General features: G+C 50.6%; 2 protein-coding genes across 13 annotated transcripts in view; one reads left to right on the top strand and one right to left on the bottom strand.

The window, feature by feature from the left end:
* The first annotated feature begins 2,432 nt into the window (after positions 1–2,432).
* On the top strand, positions 2,433–16,255 carry YKT6 (YKT6 v-SNARE homolog). The gene is made up of 7 exons (XM_032758201.2): positions 2,433–2,690; positions 6,340–6,422; positions 8,157–8,257; positions 9,160–9,264; positions 9,859–9,924; positions 13,040–13,141; positions 14,263–16,255. The coding sequence occupies exons 1-7, from the start codon at positions 2,587–2,589 to the stop codon at positions 14,296–14,298; spliced, it is 597 nt and encodes a 198-aa protein (XP_032614092.1). The 5' UTR covers positions 2,433–2,586; the 3' UTR covers positions 14,299–16,255.
* Positions 16,256–19,102: 2,847 nt separating this feature from the next.
* The window catches only part of CAMK2B (calcium/calmodulin dependent protein kinase II beta), a 106,912-nt gene continuing 103,499 nt past the window's right edge, over positions 19,103–22,515 (bottom strand). For 10 of the 12 annotated variants that reach the window (XM_032758200.2, XM_032758195.2, XM_032758193.2 and 7 more), the window contains 2 exons: positions 22,024–22,258; positions 19,103–21,477 (listed from right to left, as the gene is read on the bottom strand). In XM_032758200.2, the coding sequence (XP_032614091.1) occupies positions 22,026–22,258 (233 nt within the window). In that variant the 3' untranslated portion in view covers positions 19,103–21,477; positions 22,024–22,025. The other 2 variants (XM_032758188.2, XM_032758189.2) reach the window with 2 other exon arrangements.

Raw genomic sequence — 22,515 nt, 5'->3', positions numbered from 1 at the left:
ATGTCTTCTTTTGAGAAGTGTCTGTTCATATCCTTTGCCCACTTTTTGATGGGGTTTTTTGTTTTTTTCTTGTAAATTTGTTTGAGTTCATTGTAGATTCTGGATATTGGCCCTTTGTCAGATGAGTAGGTTGCAAAAATTTTCTCCCATTCTGTAGGTTGTCTGTTCACTCTGATGGTAGTTTCTTTTGCTGTGCAGAAGCTCTTTAGTTTAATTAGATCCCATTTGTCAATTTTGGCTTTTGTTGCCATTGTTTTTGGTGTTTTAGACATGAAGTTATTGCCCATGCCTATGTCCTGAATGGTATTGCCTAGGTTTTCTTCTAGGGTTTTTATGGTTTTAGGTCTAACATGTAAGTCTTTAATCCATCTTGAATTAATTTTTGTACAAGGTGTAAGGAAGGGATCCAGTTTCAGCTTTCTACATACGGCTAGCCAGTTTTCCCAGCACCATTTATTAAATAGGGAATCCTTTCCCCATTGCTTGTTTTTGTCAGGTTTGTCAAAGATCAGATAGTTGTAGATATGCGGCATTATTTCTGAGGGCTCTGTTCTGTTCCATTGGTCTATATCTCTGTTTTGGTACCAGTACCATGCTGTTTTGGTTACTGTAGCCTTGTAGAATAGTTTGAAGTCAGGTAGCATGATGCCTCCAGCTTTGTTCTTTTGGGTTAGGATTGACTTGGCAATGCGGGCTCTTTTTTGGTTCCATATGAACTTTAAAGTAGTTTTCTCCAATTCTGTGAAGAAAGTCATTGGTAGCTTGATGGGGATGGCATTGAATTTATAAATTACCTTGGGCAGTATGGCCATTTTCACGATATTGATTCTTCCTACCCATGAGCATGGAATGTTCTTCCATTTGTTTGTATCCTCTTTTATTTCATTGAGCAGTGGTTTGTAGTTCTCCTTGAAGAGGTCCTTCACATCCCTTGTAAGTCGGATTCCTAGGTATTTTATTCTCTTTGAAGTAATTGTGAATGGGAGTTCACTCATGATTTGGCTCTCTGTTTGTCTGTTATTGGCGTATAAGAATGCTTGTGATTTTTGCACATTGATTTTGTATCCTGAGACTTTGCTGAAGTTGCTTATCAGCTTAAAGAGATTTTGGGCTGAGATGATGGGGTTTTCTAGATATACAATCATGTCATCTGCAAACAGGGACAATTTGACTTCCTATTTTCCTAATTGAATGCCCTTTATTTCCTTCTCCTGCCTGATTGCCCTGGCCAGAACTTCCAACACTATGTTGAATAGGAGTGGTGACAGAGGGCATCCCTGTCTTGTGCCAGTTTTCAAAGGGAATGCTTCCACTTTTTGTCCATTCAGTATGATATTGGCTGTGGGTTTGTCATAGATAGCTCTTATTATTTTGAGATATGTCCCATCAATACCTAATCTATTGAGAGTTTTTAGCATGAAGGGTTGTTGAATTTTGTCAAAGGCCTTTTCTGCATCTATTGAGATAATCATGTGGTTTTTGTCTTTGGTTCTGTTTCTATGCTGGATTACGTTTATTGATTTGCATATGTTGAACCAGCCTTGCATCCCAGGGATGAAGCCCACTTGATCATGGTGGATAAGCTTTTTGGTATGTTGCTGGATTTGGTTTGCCAGTATTTTATTGAGGATTTTTGCTTCAATGTTCGTCAAGGATATTGGTCTAAAATTCTCTTTTTTGGTTGTGTCTCTTGCCAGGCTTTGGTATCAGGATGATGATGGCTTCATAAAATGAGTTAGGGAGGATTCCCTCTTTTTCTATTGATTAGAATCGTTTCAGAAGGAATGGTACCAGCTCCTCCTAAGATGTGGCACATATATACCATGGAATACTATGCAGCCATAAAAAATGATGAGTTCATGTCCTTTGTAGGGACATGGATGAAGCTGGAAACCATCATTCTCAGCAAACTATCACAAGGACAAAAAACCAAACACCGCATGTTCTCACTCATAGGTGGGAATTGAACAATGAGAACACATGGACATAGGAAGGGGAACATCACACACCGGGGACTGTTGTGGGGTGGGGGGAGGGGGGAGGGATAGCATTAGGAGATATACCTAGTGCTAAATGACGAGTTAATGGGTGCAGCACACCAACATGGCACACGTATACATATGTAACAAACCTGCACGTTGTGCATATGTACCCTAAAACTTAAAGTATAAAAAAAAAGTGTTTACTTTAAAAAAAGAAAGGAAAACAAAAAAAAGAAGAAGGGTTCAGGCCGCTCTGGGAGGCCCAGCACCACCCATCACAGGACAGTACAGTATCCCGCCGAGCGCCCGACTGCACCTGGCGTGCAGGGAGGGGCCATGCTCAGGCGAGGCGTGGCATCGCCCTCCTCGCTGCATTATACTTCCGGCCTCACCTTTCTGCATCCGGGGTATGAAACCCCACAACCAGGCTGACCGGATCCGGAAGTGGATTGCTAGCCAGGAGGAGGAAGCCGGCGGTGGCCCCGTCAGCAGCCGGCTGCTGAGAGGCCGGTAGGCGGCGGCGGTCCCGAGGGGCGGCGGCCGCGCTGCTCCCTGAGAACGGGTCCCGCGGCTGGGCAGGCGGGCGGCCTGAGGGCGCAGAGCCATGAAGCTGTACAGCCTCAGCGTCCTCTACAAAGGCGAGGCCAAGGTGGTGCTGCTCAAAGCCGCGTACGATGTGTCTTCCTTCAGCTTTTTCCAGAGATCCAGGTGAGCGGCACAGGCTGGTGGGCCGTGGCGGTCGGGCGGAGAGGACTAGGGTGGGGGTCCGAGTTGAAGTGGGCCTGGGGTCGGGGGAGGGATCAGGGGAGGGTCGAGGAGGCCGGAGGGTAGGGGCAGGGCGGGGTGGCCGAGTGCCCGGGGTCTGAGAAGGCTGGGGTCCGAGTCAGGGGCGGGGCGAGGCGGAGTGGGGAGGGCCCGGGGTCTGCGGTCCGGGCTTGGTCTCCTATAATGGAATCTGGCAGTGGACTGTACCTTTGAGGAACCAACATTCTCTCTTAAAGAGCTTATGCCATTCTAGAATATAGTTCGCTACTCGGTGTTTTTCAAATTTCTGTCGTGTAAAAATTTTAAGGGGACTGTGAAGTAGTGCAGATTTCCAAGCTTCATGCCAAGATGTTCTGAATTAGTAGATTGAGGCCTCGGTATTTATATTTTAGACCAACACCTCCCACCCAGTGATTCTGACTCTGGGAGCTTGGGTGCCGCATCTTGAGAGCCATATTTTGATTTTCTTGCGGGGCTACCCAACAATTCAGTATGAGAGATATTGATATACTTTTTTTTGTTTGTTTTTAATGGGTGAAGTCACAGAGGTACCAAGAGGTTATATCACAACCAGCTAGAACTGAAAGCCACGTTTAACGCATTTTAGTTGGACACTAGTGGTACAAAAGGATTCCACACGGAAGATTCAAATGAAGCATGGGATCTGTAGGGCTTACAGGCTTTTACTTGTTTCTGGGGCGCTTTAATTGCTGGAACGTGTTAGAAGTAACACAGACACTTCCAGACCATTCGTGGGAGGGATTGGGGTGACTCAGGCACGAAAGAAGAAGGACCCTACGTGGTCGGTATCTATGGTCATCTTGTCTCAAAATCTGATGGAATCTGCCGTTTGGATTCTGGTTTCCCTGCTTCAGTGCAGCTGGTTCTTGATGAGAGTTCTTTGCCAAGGACTTGCTGGATGTAAAAAAAAAAAAAAAAAAAAAAAAAAGTTATTTTGTTGAAACTTTCTGCTCCTTTGAGTTCTTTTAAAAATATATTTTTAATTCTGGTAAAATGGCACACAAAATTTATCTTCACTATCTTTAAGCGTGTAGTGAGTGCATTGATACGAAATACATTGATAATGTTGTGCAGCCATCACTGTCAATCGTCTCCAGAACTCCTTTTTATCAAATTCGTGTCTATTAGACACCAACTCCCCATTCCCTTCTCCCCCAGCCCATGGCAACCGCCATTCTAATTTGTCTCTGTGATTTTGACTTTTCTGGCGACCTTAGATAAATGGAATCATATAGTTTTTGTATGTCTGGCTTATTTCATGTAGCATAATGTCCTCAAGGCACATGCATCTTGTTGCATATATATCAGAATTTCTTTCCTTTTTTTTTTTGAGACGGAGTCTCGCTCTGTCGCCCAGGCTGGAGTGCAGTGGCGCAATCTCGGCTCACTGCAAGCTCCGCCTCCCGGGTTCACGCCATTCTCCTGCCTCAGCCTCTCCCAGTAGCTGGGACTACAGGCGCCCGCCACCACGCCCGGCTAATTTTTTTTTTTTTTGTATTTTTAATAGAGACGGGGTTTCACCGTGGTCTCGATCTCCTGACCTCGTGATCCGCCCGCCTCAGCCTCCCAAAGTGCTGGGATTACAAGCATGAGCCACCGCGCCCGGCCTAATTTCTTTCCTTTTTAAGGCTGAATAATCCATTGTATTATTCACCACATTTTGCTTATCTGTTCATCTGTCAGTGGACACCTGAGTTGCTTCCACATTTCAGTCATTGTGAATGATACTGCTATGAACATGGATGTACAAATATCTCAAGACCCTGCTCGCATTTTTTTGGTATTTACCCAGAAGTGGAATTGCTGCGTTATCTTTTAGCTCCTTCTTGGGGTTCTTGGTCCTTGCAGTCTTTACCATGGCCTACATTCACTGCTCTGTGTTGTTTCTTTTCTCAGATGGAACTTTTGGTGCCAACTTGGCTCTGATTCTTTTTCCTTTTTCCTTCCCATTAGTACTTAAGATTCTCAGAGATTTCACTTGTAGGACTTATACCTCACCTGCTTGGGATACCCACACTAGTTTCCAATGACTAACAGCTACAACACTAAAGGGACATCTCTACTAATATGTCTTAAAACAACACATGTCCCAGCTGATTTATTTATTTATTTGTTTTATTTTAGATGGAGTCTTGCTCTGTCACCCAGGCTGGAGTGCAGCGGCACAATGTCAGCTCACTGCAGCCTCCACCTCCTGGGTTCAAGGGATTCTCCTGCCTCAGCCTCCCAAGTAGCTGGGATTACAGGCATGCACCACCACGCCTGGCTAATTTTTGTATTTTTAGTAGAGATGGGGTTTTACCATGTTAGCCAGGCTGATCTCGAACTCCTGAGCTCAAGTGATCCGCCTGCCTTGGCCTCCCAAAGTGCTAGGATTACAGGCTTGAGCCACCACGTCCGGCCTGAGCTTGTTTTCTTATAAGACCTCTACTTATGTCCTTTGCGCCCTATAATTACCAGATCTCAAACTTGAAAAAGTAGTTTCCCAGCTTTTTTGGCCTTTGTATACATGCTGTCACAATGCAGTTCTTCCTTTGTCTCTTTATAGCCGTATCTCAAATGCTGTCTCTTTAGGTTTACTGCAAAGCCTTCCTTGTTTGAGGTCTTTTCTGAGGGGTTATTTTGATCACTTCAGTCCCTCAAGATATTAACAAGTAATACTGTGTGTGCAGGCATTGTTCCAAGTGCTTTACACGTATTACCTCGTTTAACTGTTGCACAAATCTTGATTTTTTTTATTGTGGAGGCACAGCACACAGGCCCAGAGTCAGGCCTTCAGTTACTACATAGCTCTGCTGGAGCCTGCTGCAGACTCCTATTTGAGCACCCTGCTCTGATGGCCCTGGTTGCCCTTTATATCACATCCCCAGTTGGAGGCTCCTTGTCAGCACCTCTTCCTCTGGCTGTACCATCTCCTGTGACTGTTCTGTTCTGGATAGATCTCTCTGTTGAGCCCATGATGGACCTTCTCCCTTTCACCCTTTGTATGAGCCATTTCCCACTTCTTTGTCTTGAATAAGCAGTTTTCCTTTTATTCCATCCAGAGTGCCTTGCACTCGTTCTGTGGACAAGCCCCAGCAGACCTGAGCCAGCACTCACTATGGGTGTATGTGGCATTGTGAGGGTCTGTCATGTGGACACAGCCATAAATGGTTGTGCATTTCTGCCTGACAGTTTTTGCACACTATTTTTCTAGTGCAGTTCTTATTTGTCCTGCTTCTTGGAAGTTATTGGGACCCTGAGAGCAGGACTTGCCTCTTGTTTTCCCATTGCATTCCAAATTATGCACTCACCAAAATGTAAAATTGACTGTATCCTGTGGAAAAACCCCCAGAAAATTCACCTGTTTTGGTGAGCTAGGTAGCAAACAGATGGAGCTTTCATGGTGATGATGATTCATAATTATCAGTATTTGTGCTCATTTATAGAGTGTTTGTTACTAGGGATGAGCGGGAAAGGAATGAAACCAAGAAGCAATGTCTACTTAATGTATAAGCCCAGAGGTCACTTTCCACTGTGTTGGGGACAAGGTGATAAGAAGTGGGCAATAAATACATTTTGTATTTCTTAGTGTTCAGGAATTCATGACCTTCACGAGTCAACTGATTGTGGAGCGCTCATCGAAAGGCACTAGAGCTTCTGTCAAAGAACAAGGTAAGAAGACCCTCCAACTTCTGTGCGTGTGCTGGCCTGGCTGCCATGCGTCACCTCACATAGCACCCAGCTGTCTCCTTTCATTGGGGCCCTACTCCTCCTCTAGCTTGTTCTCTCTTTCCCCCCTCTTCCTTTTCCTATTTATGCAGAATTCTGTGCCCACTTTTGAAGTCTGAGCTTCCCAGATAAAATTGCCCTCAAACTTAGACTCATTTAAGGTTAGGGTCGGATTCTTTTGGAGCAGTAAGCAGCCTTCATATCATATTCTTCCCTATCCTCTCCAGAGTTGCAGACCCCTCAAAAAAGGATTTCCAGCTAGCACTGTTGAGGTACTATATGCATTCTGTGCATCGTAGATTTTTTGACCAGGAATCTGAAAAAACTATTTTTTCTTTCTGATAATTCAGGTTTAGGCATTTATTTAGATGTGTATATTATACAGACAGATCAGGAAAGAGTTACATGAGTTTCATCAGGTGGGGACAAAGATCATCTCACACTTATGCTAACCTCAAGTCACATGACATAGAGTTACTGAATTGATGATCTAAATGTCAGTCATGATACAGGCAGGATTGAATATATACACTTTATGTGGGATCTCTGTGCTGTTAACATCATAGAAGTGAAATCACATCACAAATATTTCAGTGTTCTTGCTCTGTTTTCCTTCAAACTGTGCCTGCCCTTCCCATGTTTATTACTTAAAGACAATTCCCCCACTGACCAGGTTCTCAGTTTCTTTGGAGGGTATGTACTTTGACCCCGTGTTTGAATCTTAATTGGGCATGGTATACAAAATCTGGAGAGCATTGGTGACAACCCCCTGTCCTCTTCCTCCTCCTCATTCTTGTTCTTATTTATCTCTGCTCTTTTCTGATTTCAGGGGCTCACCATCATTCCCTCCTCTTTTATTTGTTTTTCTGTTGTTTAGCATTGGAATCTTCTGGGTCAGATCCTTAAGGACAAGAAGGTTCTTATTTGTAAGCTGTAATCCTTACATTTCTCTTTCCTTGGGGATATGGTTAGCTATATCAACTCTGAATCCTTTCAAAGTGATGAAAATGAACAATCCTGTGGATTGTGAATATTTTGCAGAAGACCTGACAACTGTACCTTTCAATCATATGAGGATTTTAGCACAGTGCTCTGGAGGCCTTAGCTGGCAGTGGCTAATCTTTTTCTAGACTAACACCCCTACTCCCAGTCACCCACCAGAGTGGAGCAAACCCAGCAGGTTGCTATAATATGGAAGACTGAGGCCCTGAGGGGTAATTTCCTGTCTTTTGGCTGCTCTGAAAGGATTTTTTAAGAAAGTAGAGGCCTCTTGGCTTGTCTAGGGTTCCCTAAGTTTGGGAGCAGCACAGAGCCCCAAGGGCTCCGAATCCCCAAGATATAGCTTAGTCTGACCCGAGCTTAAGGAATACACTTAGAAATGCTCCTGGGGCCATGTTGTCTAGAGTGTATTTTCTGCACCACTGGCTGTTTCTTTAAGCCCTGGCTTTGCATACTGGGCCTCTGGGTATTTACTGGTCCTAAAGCAGGTGTTGGGCCAAGCTCCTGTGTGTCGCCCATTAGGCTGTGCTGCCAAGCCTCTCCACAAGACTTGCCCAGAGCTATTGAGTTTCAGAGTGGCTTCATTTGGCCTAACATTGTGATGCTTTGATTTGGGGGGATTAAAAGAAGTCTGAAGCCCTTATGTCAGCATCCATGTGTCTGATCTCGTCTCCTTAGACTATCTGTGCCACGTCTATGTCCGGAATGATAGTCTTGCAGGTGTGGTCATTGCTGACAATGAATACCCATCCCGGGTGGCCTTTACCTTGCTGGAGAAGGTGAGTTTTTTATTTGCCTCTACTGGACTTGGATGATGAATGGGCACATTTATGGACTGGGACAGGGGGTGATGGCAGTGCCTGAGGCATAAGGGATGAAATGATGTGTCCAAAGTCAACACATTTTTCAGCCCCCTTCCCTGCAACCCAAGAGACAATTTGGCATCCCTGTATGGGTTTCCTCCCCGGTGCTGTCCCTCATGTGACCTGGGTCTAGGCCACTGAGTCATGACATCTCTTCTCTGGGACGGGACCCTCGGAGACAGCTGTGCCTTGTGTTCTCACCCCCTGTGCTTCTGCTCAAGGAGTCTCCCTCTTGAATGCCTTCACTCTCCACATTGCCTCCTGCAGTTGCTGCATCCCTCTACCTTGATGTCAGTCAGTTGCACCACAGGGCTTAGCACCTAAGCATTCTTTAATTTTTTGTGTGTACGGTGCTAATTACTAATATTAACTCTTTGAAGTCAGAGGCTTCATCCTATACCCCAGAGCACCAAAATACCTCCAAACACATGGAATCTGGTGGTTTCTTAAATCCAGGGGACCTAATTCTCTTTTTTTAAAAATTGCTTTGGAAAATTAGAGGGCCAGTGCCCTTTTTTTCTGGAAATCTGTAGTTTAAAATTCAAATACCTTTATTACTCCCCAGGTGAGGTTCATCTCGGGCTGGGCATACTTTTGATTCTCAGAATATTTAGGATATGTTTTAATGATAAAAATTTGGAAAGAACTTTAGCCTAGATTTTCTCTGTTGCCATTATATGTCCCCCTCATTTCTCCTTCCTGGGCTGTGAGGGCCAAGGAGCCTCAGTCAGGGTGAGGTGCTCAGGGGTGAAGCCCTGTCATTGAGACCACTGGTGAGTGTACAGTGGGAGGCTTGTTGAGTCTCCTTTGTCTTGCAGGTACTAGATGAATTCTCCAAGCAAGTTGACAGGATAGACTGGCCAGTAGGATCCCCTGCTACAATCCATTACCCAGCCCTGGATGGTCACCTCAGTAGATACCAGGTAGGGTTAAAGGAAGCTTCAGCAGACACCATGTGGCCCAGAATCCATGTGAAACTGAAAAAGCCAACTGCCCCGATAGTTCTGGTCTAATTACTTCTGACAGCTTCTGATGCTGGTGTCCTCTCCCAAGCCTTCTGTTTGGAAAACAGAGAATCTACCTTCAGACCTGGGAACCCAAGCTCTAGGCAGGCTTTGGGTTTCTGTTACATGTTAAACAGGCTGTGAGTTAGGCTGGAGAGCAGTGGCTCAATCTCGGCTCACTGCAACCTACGCCTCCTGGGTTCAAGCGATTCTCCTGCCTCAGCCTCCCGAGTAGCTGGGATTATAGGCATGTGCTACCACGCCCGGCTAATTTTTGTATTTTTAGTAGAGACAGGGGTTCACCGTGTTGGTCAGGCTGGTTTTGAACTCTTGATCTCCGGTGATCCACCCGCCTCGGCCTCCCAAAGTGCTGGGATTATAGGCGTGAGCCACTGTGCCTGGCCCAGGCTGTGGTTTTTAACCTGTGAAAGTTTGTCCAGCGTCCTCAGTTTTAAGCTTTGTTTCCAGGTAGCCACTCCAGTCCTGACTTTATTATTTTTCACTCTTTCCTAGAACCCACGAGAAGCTGATCCCATGACTAAAGTGCAGGCCGAACTAGACGAGACCAAAATCATTCTGGTAAGCAGGAAGATGGAGAGCAAGCCCAAGAACTGAGGCAGGGGTGCGATTTGCCACTGGCCAGGCATGCACAGATCCATCCTCGTTTTAATAGAATAGTAACCACGGCACTGTCCAGAAAGTGGGATTGCCCACCCCTTCCCCCACCCCGGGCATCAGACTGTCTCTGCTATACCCTTGTCTTGGTTAATGGCACCCATTGTTTCTAGGGGGACCAAGCTGGGAACCAGTGGAACCCTCAAGTCTCCCTTCCTCATGGCTACTGCCTGTCTGAGCATTTACTGGGTTCCTAGGGTTTGGCTTCTGAAGACCTGGATTCCCACCCTGGTGCATTTGTTAGGGTTTCAGGTGCCTCCACACCCCACAGGTGCCTCCCCTTGCAGCGTTTGCATTGAAGGTGAACAGATTGAAGCACAGTGCACTGACCACAGGGCAGCTTCTGGAATGTGAGCCCAGGGTTGTCACATAGGCCCCTTTGAAAAGAACCAGAACCCTGCATTGTGAGCTGAAATCTCCTGATTTGTAACTGCTGCTTCAACTCTTTTTTTTTTTTTTTTTTAATTTTTGCATACAAGTGAAATGTAAGCAGCCATCTGTTTTTCTCAGGTTTGTCTCTTAAGCCTTTGCCTCTAAGTTGTCCCCTTGCTTCCTGCTCATCTCCAGTCTGTCCACCAGACAGCAGTCATTGATCTGTACAGCTTAGAACCCTTCAGCCCCAGGGTTCTCAGATCCGTCCCAGGATAAAGTGCAAACTAACTCACAGTCTCCTGACTGGGCCCTGTTCTCTCTTATACCCTTTCCTGCCCAGCTCACACACAGGCACCTGAAGGTTGGGCCTTTCAGATCAGATGTCACAGTTTTGTCACTGCTTGTTTACATGTCTCCCTGACCAGCGTATGAGCACTGGGACATCTTTCCATCCTGCTCATGATACAGTGCCTAGTTTATACCATGCTCAGCAGTTGATAGATACCTGGAGTGGATTGAAGCCCACATACAAAGCCTTACCATTTACACAGGCATAGCTTTAGTGCGTACATCAGCATCTCCTGGGGTTGGAGTTGTTGGCCTGGGATGGAGCCTGGGAACCTGCATTTTATAAAAAGCATCCCAGGGGCTTCAAACGCAGGTCTGGTGACTGCACTCCAAATAACGTGGCTTTGGAATGAACGATAGATGTGAAAGTCTCATGGTATCTGTGTCTTTTGAAGCCTTGTGAGCTTTCTTACCACTTAGGTGGCATTTCTCCATTTTCTCCTCAAGCCGTCTCTTCTTTCTGTTGCTCAAGTCCTGGTCTGAGTACCATGACACCTGGGACACCCACTGTTCTTCCTCTCCCCACGGTGGGGAGTGGATGAGTCCTATTCACCCAGCCTCATCTAGCTGCAGTTGTAAAATCTAGATGATTGATAGGCATATCTGAATCAGTTAACTTTTTGTGTTAAAAATTTGAGTCGCTCAGCTGTGCGTAGGGATGAAGGACATTCTTGCTGGCTCCTTGTTCTATGGCGCTTCATGTGTGCATCCAGCTGCTGCAGCAGTGGCCATCTGGGGAGGGAAGTGAGCTGCTGCTTCCCGAGAGCCCTGGCAGCAGAGCTGCTGGCTCTTGTGAGGCCTCCATCTCTAGACCCCTTCCCGTGGGGTCAGTGTTTTTATTTCCTAAGTCAGAGTTTGTAGTGATGACATTTAGGACATAGCCCATTTGGAAGGCAGGACATGTTCTGTCATAGTGCTGTCCCGTATATATTTGGGGCATGTACGTAACTTAGAATTTTTTTTTTTTTGAGATGGAGCCTCGCTCTGTCGCCCAGGCTGGAGTGCAGTGGCGCAATCTCGGCTCACTGCAAGCTCCGCCTCCCAGGTTCACGCCATTCTCCTGCCTCAGCCTCCCAAGTAGCTGGGACTACAGGCGCCCGCCACTACGCCCAGCTAATTTTTTGTATTTTTAATAGAGACGGGGTTTCACCGTGTTAGCCAGGATGGTCTCGATCTCCCAAATTGCTGGGATTACAGGCGTGAGCCACCATGCCCGGCCTTGTAACTTAGAATTTTCTAGGAGCCATATTTTAAAATGATAAAAGGAAAATAGGTAGAATTTAATTTAATTATATATTTTACTTAACCCAATATATCCAAATACAATTTTTCCAACATGTAATCGGTATAAAACTTATTTTTTCTCAGTATAAAACTTATTAATGAAGCACGCGTGAGTTTGCATCTGAAATCTGGTGTGTCTGTACTCAGAGCGCTGCTCAGTTTGGACTTGCCTCACATCAAGTGCTCAGTAGCCATTTCCCACCGCCTTTGTTTCCTGCGGCTGCTGTCAACAGAAACCCTCAAATATTTGCTTTTAACAAATAGCCCTGTGGGCCTGGCTGGTGTCTTTTGGGGCTCTGAGGGTCTGTCCCAGGCCTCTCTTCAGCCTCTGGTGGCTGCTGACTGTCCTTGGCGTTCCTTGGATTAGAGGTGCATCACTCCAGGCTCTGCCTCTGCTGTCATGTGACCTTCTCTGTGTGTGTTTCCATTTCTTACCAGGACATTAGTCATGGAATTAGATGCCACCCTAATCCAGTATTACCTCTTCCTAACTAGTTACATCTGCCAAGACCCTATTTCTAAATAAGGTCACATTCAGAGATTCTGGGGATGTTAATTTCTGGAGTGCGGTTGGGGTTGGGGGGTGCAGTGTGGGTCACTATCCAACCCAGTACAATCATATAGTGCCCAGCTACTCTTTTTTCCAAAGCTCCATGCACACGCACATGTGCGTGCACACACACACACACACACAAATGTATATATAAATGTGTGTGTGTGTATATATATGAGTTTTCCTGGAGTGCTGGTTATCTAAGCCTGTGCTGGGGACAGCTTTTTGGGAAGTCTGCTACATCCCAGTTAGATCTTCTAGATTTCACGGGAATGTCACCAGGTTCTGTTCCATCCACTTGGACAGTAACTATTCTTGGACCGAGTCTCGACACCTAGAGGTGAAGTTTGTGTGTGTTGGAGAGGAACCCAGGTAAGGCGCTTCCCCCATGACTGAAATATGAGGGGCTCATGTCAGAGCACGTACTGAACAGAGCTGGATTCTCTTTTCTCTTTTGTCCAGCACAACACCATGGAGTCTCTGTTAGAGCGAGGTGAGAAGCTAGATGACTTGGTGTCCAAATCTGAGGTGCTGGGAACGCAGTCTAAAGCCTTCTATAAAACTGTGAGTACCCAGCACCTGCTGCCTCCTGGGTGTTCTCTCTAGAGAGCAGTTGCAGCTTGCTGCTTCTGGCACTCTCCACTATGAACAGGTCTTTCTTAGACTATTGAATCATGGTGGATGATTCCTTGTGCAGCAAGAGCCTAAGGTGAGCGCCTCAGGCCCAGGTGGTTGAAGGCAGTTCACTTGGGCGCTGTTGGAGTCGATGCAGGCCAAAGCCTTGTTTCACTCCTGCCTCTGCTCTGCCCTCTGCTGCTCGGCTGATTTCTGAACTCCTACCCCCAGTCCAGGAAGGCTGGTTCAAGTTCTAATCACCAGAGATTTACTGTTGAGTCTTATTCCTCTTTCTGCTGAGGAGACATAAGTCTTTAAGATGCAAGCAATTCAGCCTTCCTGAAGAGGTTCTTAAGCTTTTAATTTCCCTTTGACAGAAAATATTTAATTGACAAGGATGGGTGCTGCTGACTGCCACTTTCTCTCAGGTCAGTGCTCATGTCTTCCTATGTGGCGATGGCACTGTTGGCCTATGGGTGGACAGTCATAGAGACAAATTTACTTGTCTGTCCACACACATTTGCTTTCATGTACACATTGGAGGGAGATGGCTAGGTGGGATTAGGAAGATAGTCTGTGACCAGAAAGCAGGAGAGAAGGTGGCAACAGTGGTCCCCACAAACCACATCCCAAGTGGGAACCACATCTGTTGTCCTCAGGACTATCTTCTAGGAAGAAACACCACCGTGGTGGTCAGATAGCATTGTTTGAAGACAAGAGTGGGGCAAAGTTAAGATACTCTGCCAATCTCATTTGTATTATTGGTCCTTTGTTTGTACCTGGCCTAACTGTAGGAATTTTACTCACTTTTTGATAGCATTAATGGGGTGTGAGGAAAGAAAGGAAAAAAGGATCCCAGACTAGTTTTGGAAGTCAGGGCCCGCCTTGTGCTTGGTGATGGGAATCGCTTGTGGACAGCTTTCCTCAAGGCCTCCACCCCCACCCTGTTCTAGTGCTAGTTTCTCTGGCTGGCTGTGTCCTGTGGAGCTCCCTCTGCCATGCCTGCCAGGATTGGGGCTTCCCTGACTTCGTCAGTCCTCCTTCTCAGCTCCTCTTTGTTTTTTTCCAAGGCCCGGAAACAAAACTCATGCTGTGCCATCATGTGATGCAGCCTGCCAGAGGCCCAGTGCTGGAACGGCACCATCATTCACCTCAGAACTGCAGCCCCTGGAAAAGAAGAGACAGCCATAGACAAGGAGCCAGAGTGGGGGCAGACTGGCCATTTTTATTTTGAAGTTCCTGGGAGAAACGGACGGTGGAAGGGTGGCGAATGTTCAAATTCATATGTGTGGTAGTGATTCTTGGAAAGAATTTGAGGTCCCCAAAGGTGTATTTTTGGGCAAATGAAACCATAAACTCCGACTGGCTCTGTAGATGCCAAAGAGCTCTTTTTCAGCTAACCCTGGGAAGGCTCTGTGGGAGGGAGGTCGAGCCAGCTGTTTCTCGATCTTTGGTATATCTTTGGATTTTATTTGTACATTAATGATATTAACACTCCAGTGGGGGGTGGGGAGTCCCTGATGCTAGGGCTGGGGTGGGTGGAGTTTGAAGACTCTTGGGAAAGCCTCTCCTGGGCCCACCACAGTGGCCACAGGCAGGCCCCCACTTCAGGCCCAAGGCCTGGGGCGGGGGGAACAGTCACTGGGTCTCAGATTCTGAGACTGTTGTCTAGCTTACCTTTCTGCCAGGATTGGCTTCCCACAGAGGGCAGGACTCATCCTAAGCAGCTTCCAAGTCCCACAAAGGTGGCTTGTGGGAGGATTTGGAAGGAGCTGCATTGTGGGCGGGGAGTGTGTGGGTTGAGGTCGTACCAGCAAGTAGACTAGGAACTGAGCCCAGGAAAGCGGGATGTTTTCCTGGTGTTTGGATGGTCAGCTGGGAGTGTCCATCATCAGGGGAAGATCAAACAGGTGAACTCAGCTTCCCAGGGCCTCTGGGACTCTTGCCTTGACTTGCAACTTGCCTTGAACATCACGATCAAAGCAGCAGGTGCTGTGGTCTCTCAAAACTGATTTTTATTTGCCTCTCTGGCTGCAAGACTGCCTTGAACCGCCTGAGGCCTATGCATCTGAACAAGTGGGTCTCTCCCATGGGCACCAGAAGTGGGTGCCAGCCGGCCCCGAGGATTCCCAGCACCCCACCTATGGTCTGGCCAGCATAGGCTTGCTAGTTCCTTCTTGGTCAGAGGCAGCTGCATGGGGTAGGGAGGCCAAGGGTTTGGTCTAAGCTGTGCCCTGCCACCTGGCAGGAGGCCCACTCACAGCCCAAGTCATGGAAACAGGCTGGAGCAGCCCAGGAGATGGGCCCAAGATGTTCTGAATCCCTTGGGTCCGAGTGTTGTGTTCCAGTCTGCCTTCCAGCCCCCATGGAAGCTCCTGCTGGGATGGTGTCATCTATGAGTTTTGAACCAGTGTGGTATGGTCCTTGGGAGCCCTCCTCTGAGCTTGCCACACTGCTGAGAGCGCCCACTGTCCTGACCAGCGTCTCAGTGGTCCTGACCCCCAATGTGGGCAGGGGCTGGGCAGGAGGGTGGGGTCTGCCGTGGGTTCAGAGGACCCCACCTCCTGGCTGGTTTACCTGCTGTTGCCCATTTTCTCTGGGTACTGCTGGCCAGAGGACTTTAGCCTACCCCTGAAGAGCCTGTCCATGTCATTTTCCTACTGCCATAGACACCCTAAGCCCAGGGCCCCTTGAGGCCCAGACTCAGCCTGCCCACTGGTGCCGGAGACGGAGTGGAGTGGGCCTGGATCCGAGGGATGCTACCTCTCCCTTTCCCACTTGAGGACCCTGGGGAGAGATGGGGGCGGGGAAAATGGAGGTATGAATTTGGGATAAGAGGAAGTGATAGCTGCTTGCAGGTCAGCCCCTGCCTTGCAGGATGAGCTGACTTGACTCAGGCCCTGTGAGATAGAGGGCCCACCCTGGCCCCGCCCACAGATCCCCTGCTTCTGTTGTGTTCTGTTGTAAATCATTTGGCAAGACTGTATTTTGGTAACTGCTGCCTAACTTCCCTGTGTTCTATTTGAGAGGCGCCTGTCTGGATAAAGTTGTCTTGAAATTTCACAGTGGTCCTGTGCTTTCTTTGTGCTTCAGGGGAACCCTTTCCTCACCAAGCCCTGCCCCTGAGCAGAGAGCGGCCTTGTGCTGTGTACCTGCCTGCCTGCCGCATGCAAGGGTCCAAGTTATCCTGACCAGCTCCTGTCCAGGAGAGGTAGCTGCAGGCCTGACTCCTTCACCTCCTTTCTATAGACCTTGCTAGCAGGAACTGTATTTTCTTTTTTGCTATTAACCAGGTGAGGGAGCCCTGGAGTAGAAGAAGCCCTGTCATTGCTGAATCCTGTTGCCTGGTCTTAGCTGCAGCCAGGAGACCCACCCTAGGAAAGCTGCCTCATAGCTGCAGAGCCATGGGACAGGAGGCCCCATCCCCATCCTGATCCCACTGTAGGCTTCCCGTCCCTCACAGCTGACCCCAGGGTCAATCTGAGACCACCTGAATCCCACCAAGCACAGGTGGCAACTTTTCAGGAGCAGAGGGGGCTCCACAGGGTACCTGGAAGCTTCCTGCTTCCTGGAGGAGCCAAAGCTGATCCCTGCTTTGGTTGGGAGGTGGACCAGGGGTAAGTCAAATTCAAGTCTCACATCTGGTTTTGAGTTCAGGGAACCCTCTGAAGCCTCTGCAGCCTCCCAGGGAGGCGGGCCCAAGGCTGCTTTCAGCCTGTACTTGTGATCCTGGAAGGCAGAGATCTCTCTGACTGGCCCAGCAAGCAGCCTTGGGCAGTGCTCAGCTTTTCCTGTTCTGAGGACCTGCCAGACCTGGGGTGGGGTGGGATGGGGTAACCCTTGGGGTCATGTGGCCCAGGGAGCTTTGTTCAGAGGGTGCTATTTAAGAGTGATGAATGGGCTGGGTGCGGTGGCTCACGCCTGTAATTCCAGCACTTTGGGAGGCTGAGGTAGGCAGATCATTTGAGGTCGGGAGTTTGAGACCAGCCTGACCAACATGGTGAAACCCCATGTCTACTAAAATACAAAAGTTAGCTGGGCATGGTGGCGGGCACCTGTAATCTCAGCTACTCGGGAGGCTGAGGCAGGAGAATCACTTGAACCCAGGAGGGAGAGGTTGCAGTGAGCCAAGATCACGCCACTGCACTCCAGCCTGGGCGACAGAGTGAGGCTCCCTTTCAAAAAATACATAAAAATAAAAGTGATGAATGAAATGCCCATCGGTGGTGTCTCTTTTGCCTGTAGCACTTGGCCCAGTACAGGGTGGCTTAGCCCTGTGTGCTGTGCCCTAAAACCTCATCAGAGTTGCTGCCCTGATGGCATCTGCAGAAGGGCCTCAGGAATAATGCATGTGAGGGCGCACGATCCGCAGTGCCTGCAGCCTTCCTGGGGGAGGCCTGGCCTGGAAAGCCTCCTCCGATTACAGCTGATAGGCAAGTGGAGCCCTAGATACCATGCTGAGGACAGACACTGCAGCACTCGTGGGCACTGGCCTAGATTCTTTGCACCTGGCTCTTGGGACCTGCCACCTGCCCACCCACACACCTGAGAGCACCTGTCCAGGTGCAGACCATGGGGAGCAAGAAGCTGACATCCAGGGCCACTCTGCTGCGTGAAGGTGCTCAGGGTGGAGGAGGAGACTGAGGGCTTTAGCCGGTTCTGGGGGATCCTTCAGGCTCCCTGCCCATAGTGGATGGGACTGAGTGTGTAGGGGCACTTGTCTTGTCAGAAGTTACTTGGACCCAAAATGCAGGTGTGTTTAGTGTCTGGGACTGTTTTGAAGCCCATCTTTCTGTTTCAGGAATGTGCTGTGGAACTGCCTGGGACACAGGTGTGGAGGGGAGCCAAGGGCGAGGCCACACTCTGAGCAGGTTGCCATGGAGACATGGCGCATCAGGGGGCCCAGCGGGGGCCACGAGGGTGCATCGGGGAGGGAGGAGGGCATTGAGGCTGAGAAAGGCCAGCATAGCACAGGCAGGTGCAGTTGCTTTCCTGGGCTGGGCCTGAGCGTGTGCCCCATGGGGCCAGGCAGCCTAGGTGGTGGGCGGAGCCTGAGGACAGGAAAAACTTGGCAGGGGGTTACTCCTTACTCCAACCTAAGGGTTTGCTCTTAGCTTGGGCTGGAGATGCAGAGGGAAGGCCTGAGGGGTGCCTGTCTCCTTCACACCCAGGACAGAGTCCCCAAGCTTGGCCTGGCCCACAAGCCTGCAGCACCTGGCCAGTCTGGCCTGGCATCTGGCTTCCCTGTCTCCATTCCAGCTCTCTGTCCTGGATTCTGGGCTAGTTGTGTGGCCTCTGCTGGAGCCTCTTGGCCCCCATGGTGGCTGCCTACTGTATCACCTTGCGCCTCGCCTATGTCTGGTGTCCGAGGCTGATGTCCACACAGGCCTGCATGCTGTCTGTCTGCATAATCCACTGGGGTGGAGCCCGGCTCTGTGGTCACTGTGTGTCTTCAGCATCCAGAATAGCCAATACATGTAGCAGGGGCAAAAGGAGACAGCAGGACAGCCAGAGGTCTTGGTCCTGGGGCTCCTTCCTGCCCAGAGGCTGCCCCTGGCCACATCTTTAGCAGCCACTGGGGGTGAATGGAGAGGTCAGAGGTGTTGGGGGCTGGGATCCAGTTTCAGTTCCAGCATCCAGGGTGGACAGTGCTGGGCCCAGAAGACTTCAGAGGACCAGAGGAAGAGGTGGGGACAGCTGGTGGAGCTACGATCTATGACTAGCGCCCTACCTGGGGTGAACCATTCACCCTAGAGGGGCTCAGGACTGTCAGGGCCAGCTCAGGGCTCCATAGCACTACCTTCCATTGGAGGGGCCCAAGTAGGGTCTTGGCCAGGGACCGGGCTTGAGTCTGTATTTTGGCGCAGGAGGTCGGCAGGATTCCAGCTAAAGCACCCAGGTGCACTTGAAGCAGTTTGTCCTGTTTTTCTTTTATTTGCAGTTTCCCGAGACAGAACAAAATAAGAATATTTTTTGTACACTTACAAGGCTCAGAAAGAAAAGACAATGAAACTCAGCAAAAAGAGAGAGGAGGGGAGGCCAGCCAGCACCGTGGGCAGCCGACCCCTTGCAGCGCTGGCCAGCGGCCGCCGCCACCACACCGCGGACACCTAGCTAGCAGAGCAGTGTGGCTTGCTCTTTAGGGGTCATGCAAAAGAATTATCCCCCAGAAAAAAAATCCCCAAATTATCCCAGACAGGCAGCTCCGTGGAGGTGACAAGGTGAGAGGGAGAGGAAGGGAGGAGGCCCCAGGACGCCAGGGTGGCTGGCCGCTGGGCCACGCGCTGTCCGTGGTGAGCCCTGCCGCTGTCCCATGGCCCCGGGAGCCACTGGTGCGGAGCCCGGCAGATGTTTACCCTGTGTTCATGGATGGGGACAGCTGTCCTGGGCACAGCGTGGACGGAAGATGGTGTCCACTCTGAGTGTTCATCGGTGGACAGTCCCCTTGGAGTTTAGGATCCTGTGTCCTGTTCCCCATTCTGTGCCCCTCCCTTGGCTTGATTTGTAGGGGAAGATAAAGAAAATTCTTGTTGAAAACGATGTGAATTGAAAGTGGGCAGGCACTGGGGCAGGAGCCCCTGACCCTCTGCAGTCAGGGCTTCTGACCACCCCCACCCAACCTGGCTTCAGACCCACCCTGCAGTCCCACCATGCTCGGGCTTGCCCTGTCCCTGAGCTCCCCCATGGTACACACCATCACAAGGGGCCAGGGACCCACCGCCTCGAACCCAGGCAGCCGACGCTCAGGAGCACAGGGCTGGACCCTGCCCTCCATCCGCTGGTGTCTTGGGCCCTGTGCCCACCTGTTTCTGTCCCCAGCCCGCCTTATTGACATAGCTGCATCCCTGGCCCACCTAGAAGGTGCCCTCACACGCACTGCAGCCCACCAAGGCTCTGGCACACCTGACACTGCACGGGCAGCACTGCCCTCACACCTCCCATGTGCCCGAGGCTGGCTCCCACTGTAGCTTTTGCTCCCTTCTGCTCCCGGCCCAGATTCCAAAGGCACTCCCACTTCAGCAAACCCCTGCACGGACCCTCGTCTCAGCCCAGAAGCTGGGCAGCCACCACCTCTGACCCCGCTGTGCCACTTGGTGCACCGCCCAACCAAACCCCAAGCCTCAGGCTTCCCCAAACTCCATCAGCAGACAAATATGCCCAGACACAAAGCCTGGCCTCCCCTCCCAGCTTCAGTTGGGGGCTCAGGGACTTGAGCGAGGCCCGCAGTCCTTTGTCAAAAGTCTGCTCCCCCTTGCGGGGCGCAGAGAAGCCGAACAGGCTGGGGGAGGGCCGAGGGGCGGAAACAGGGTCGGGAGCTGCCAGTGCATCTGCTGCTGGCCAGCAGAGAAGGGACAGACACCTCACACAGGAGGGGGGCCAGCCCAGGCAGAGTCCTCTTGCCACAGCTGGCTGTGTTGGAGCTGTAGCCAGCAGTGCTGTCTCTTGCTCGGCGAGAGGCCCGAAGCTAAGCTGTGCCCCTCTGCACTTTACTCCCCCAGAAGGACCAGAGCTGGAGCCCTGGGTGTGTGGGGGCATCTCTGATGGCCTTGGGGACGGGACTCCAGTCTCCATACTCCCGGGAGTGAGGGGCTGGCCTGGGCTCTGCCGAAGGGTTGTCCGTGCTGGGTGTGTGGGGATACCGGGCACGGAAAACCCACACCTAGCCCTTCAGGGGATGAAAGGAAGGGAAGGGAAAGCAGGAACAACAGCAACTCTCAGGCACAACTAGCGGGAAAGGAGGCAGCCCAGCGGGCCCCCACAGCCCCTCCCAAGAGACAGCTGACAGTCACGACAGCCAGTGAGCACACCACGTGGAGCCCATGCGTTGGCAGGAGGATGCAGACACCTTAGGTGTGGGGTGTGTGCGTTACCTACAAACTAACACCGTTCAGCACGCGACGGGGGCCTGGCAGACAAGTTCATGTCCCAGCTGGTCCCCCAGAGGCCAGGAGCACAGACGGACACACGTGGAGCTTGGGTGGGGAGCGGCCCCACGAATGCCAGTGATTTTTACAGCTTTTTCCTTCCTTTAGTTTTTTTTTTGTTTTTTTTTTTTTTCATTTCATCTGATGTCAATTTTTTTTGTGGTTGTCGTCGTCATCTTGTTTTTTTTGTTTTTTTTTTTTGTTTTTTTTTAAACAAATCACATCTGGTCTTGTTTTTCTGCAGACACAGGCACCAGGGGAGGGAACGAGGCAGACACAAACATGCGACAGGCAGGCCGTGTGCCCGAGGGCAGTCGGGCTCCAAACACCAACTCTGTCCGGCGAAACCAGGGCGCAGCTCTGAAATGGGGCGGGTGGGTAAGCTCCTCAGCAGCCCCCTCTCCCGTCCACCCCCAGGCTCTGCTGTCTGCCACGTGGCACTGCAGAGAGGGTTAAAGTCCAGAAAAGGGCCCACTCGGGAGAGGGGTTCAAGGTGCCCAACCCAATTACTACTATCCCTGTAAAACTGGGCTCTGGGCTCTGGGCCCGCTGCACCCGCCACCTGGGGAACTCCCATCTGGGGCTCTAACAGTCCTCACAAACAGGGCATGGTACCCAGGACTGTGCTGCCCGGGGCCCATCCACCTGCAACCCACCCAGCTCTGGCCAGTGTGGACTGCTCAGGCCCTCATCAGCTCCCCAGTCCTCTGGGGAGGCCTGCCACACCCAGCCTGCCGTGGTCCCTAATTTGACATCATTCCTGTGGCCTCACCAGGAAAGCTCAGGGACTTCCCAGGCATGGGCTCTGCCACAGGCCCCACTGCTCCCCATCGCCTCCCCAGGCTGCAGCCACTCACACCACCGCCACCCCTCTGCCCTGGCTGTCACTTAGCACAGAGCACTCACCTTCACTGCAGCGGGGCCACAGGCGCGCCCGAGCAGTGGAAGTGCACGTTCTGCCACTTGCCGTCACGGCGGTGCCACACGCGGGTCTCCTCAGACTGGCTGGTGCGGGGCCGGCCCTGCCCGTCAATGTACTGCGTGAGCCGGATGTAAGCAATGCAGGCGGCGTCCTCTCCGATGACGTGCACGTGCGGGTTCAGGATGGTCGTGTGGATCGGCTTGCTGTTCTTGGCCAGCACTGTGGACAGCAGGTGGGGCGGGGGTCTCGGGTTACCGTGGCTGCCCTGGTGCCCGTCTTCCACCCCACCAGCCTAACCCTTTCCCTCTCTCAACTCCCCTTATTGGGGAGGCTCGGCTCTCCTGGGAGCAGCATGGGCCCCTCCAAGAGTGGGATTCTGGGGGCTGGGTATGGCCTCTGGCCGGGGAGAGGTGGCTGGCCAACCCTGGGCACAGAGGGGACAGGGCTTCCATAGGCAGCCACCATGCTGTCCCTGG

The sequence above is a fragment of the Hylobates moloch genome, unplaced genomic scaffold (genome assembly GCF_009828535.3).
Source record: "Hylobates moloch isolate HMO894 unplaced genomic scaffold, HMol_V3 SCAFFOLD_1, whole genome shotgun sequence".
Taxonomy (NCBI): domain Eukaryota; kingdom Metazoa; phylum Chordata; class Mammalia; order Primates; family Hylobatidae; genus Hylobates; species Hylobates moloch.
Note: the sequence above shows the minus strand (reverse complement) of the source record. Positions and strands in the feature narration are given on the sequence as shown.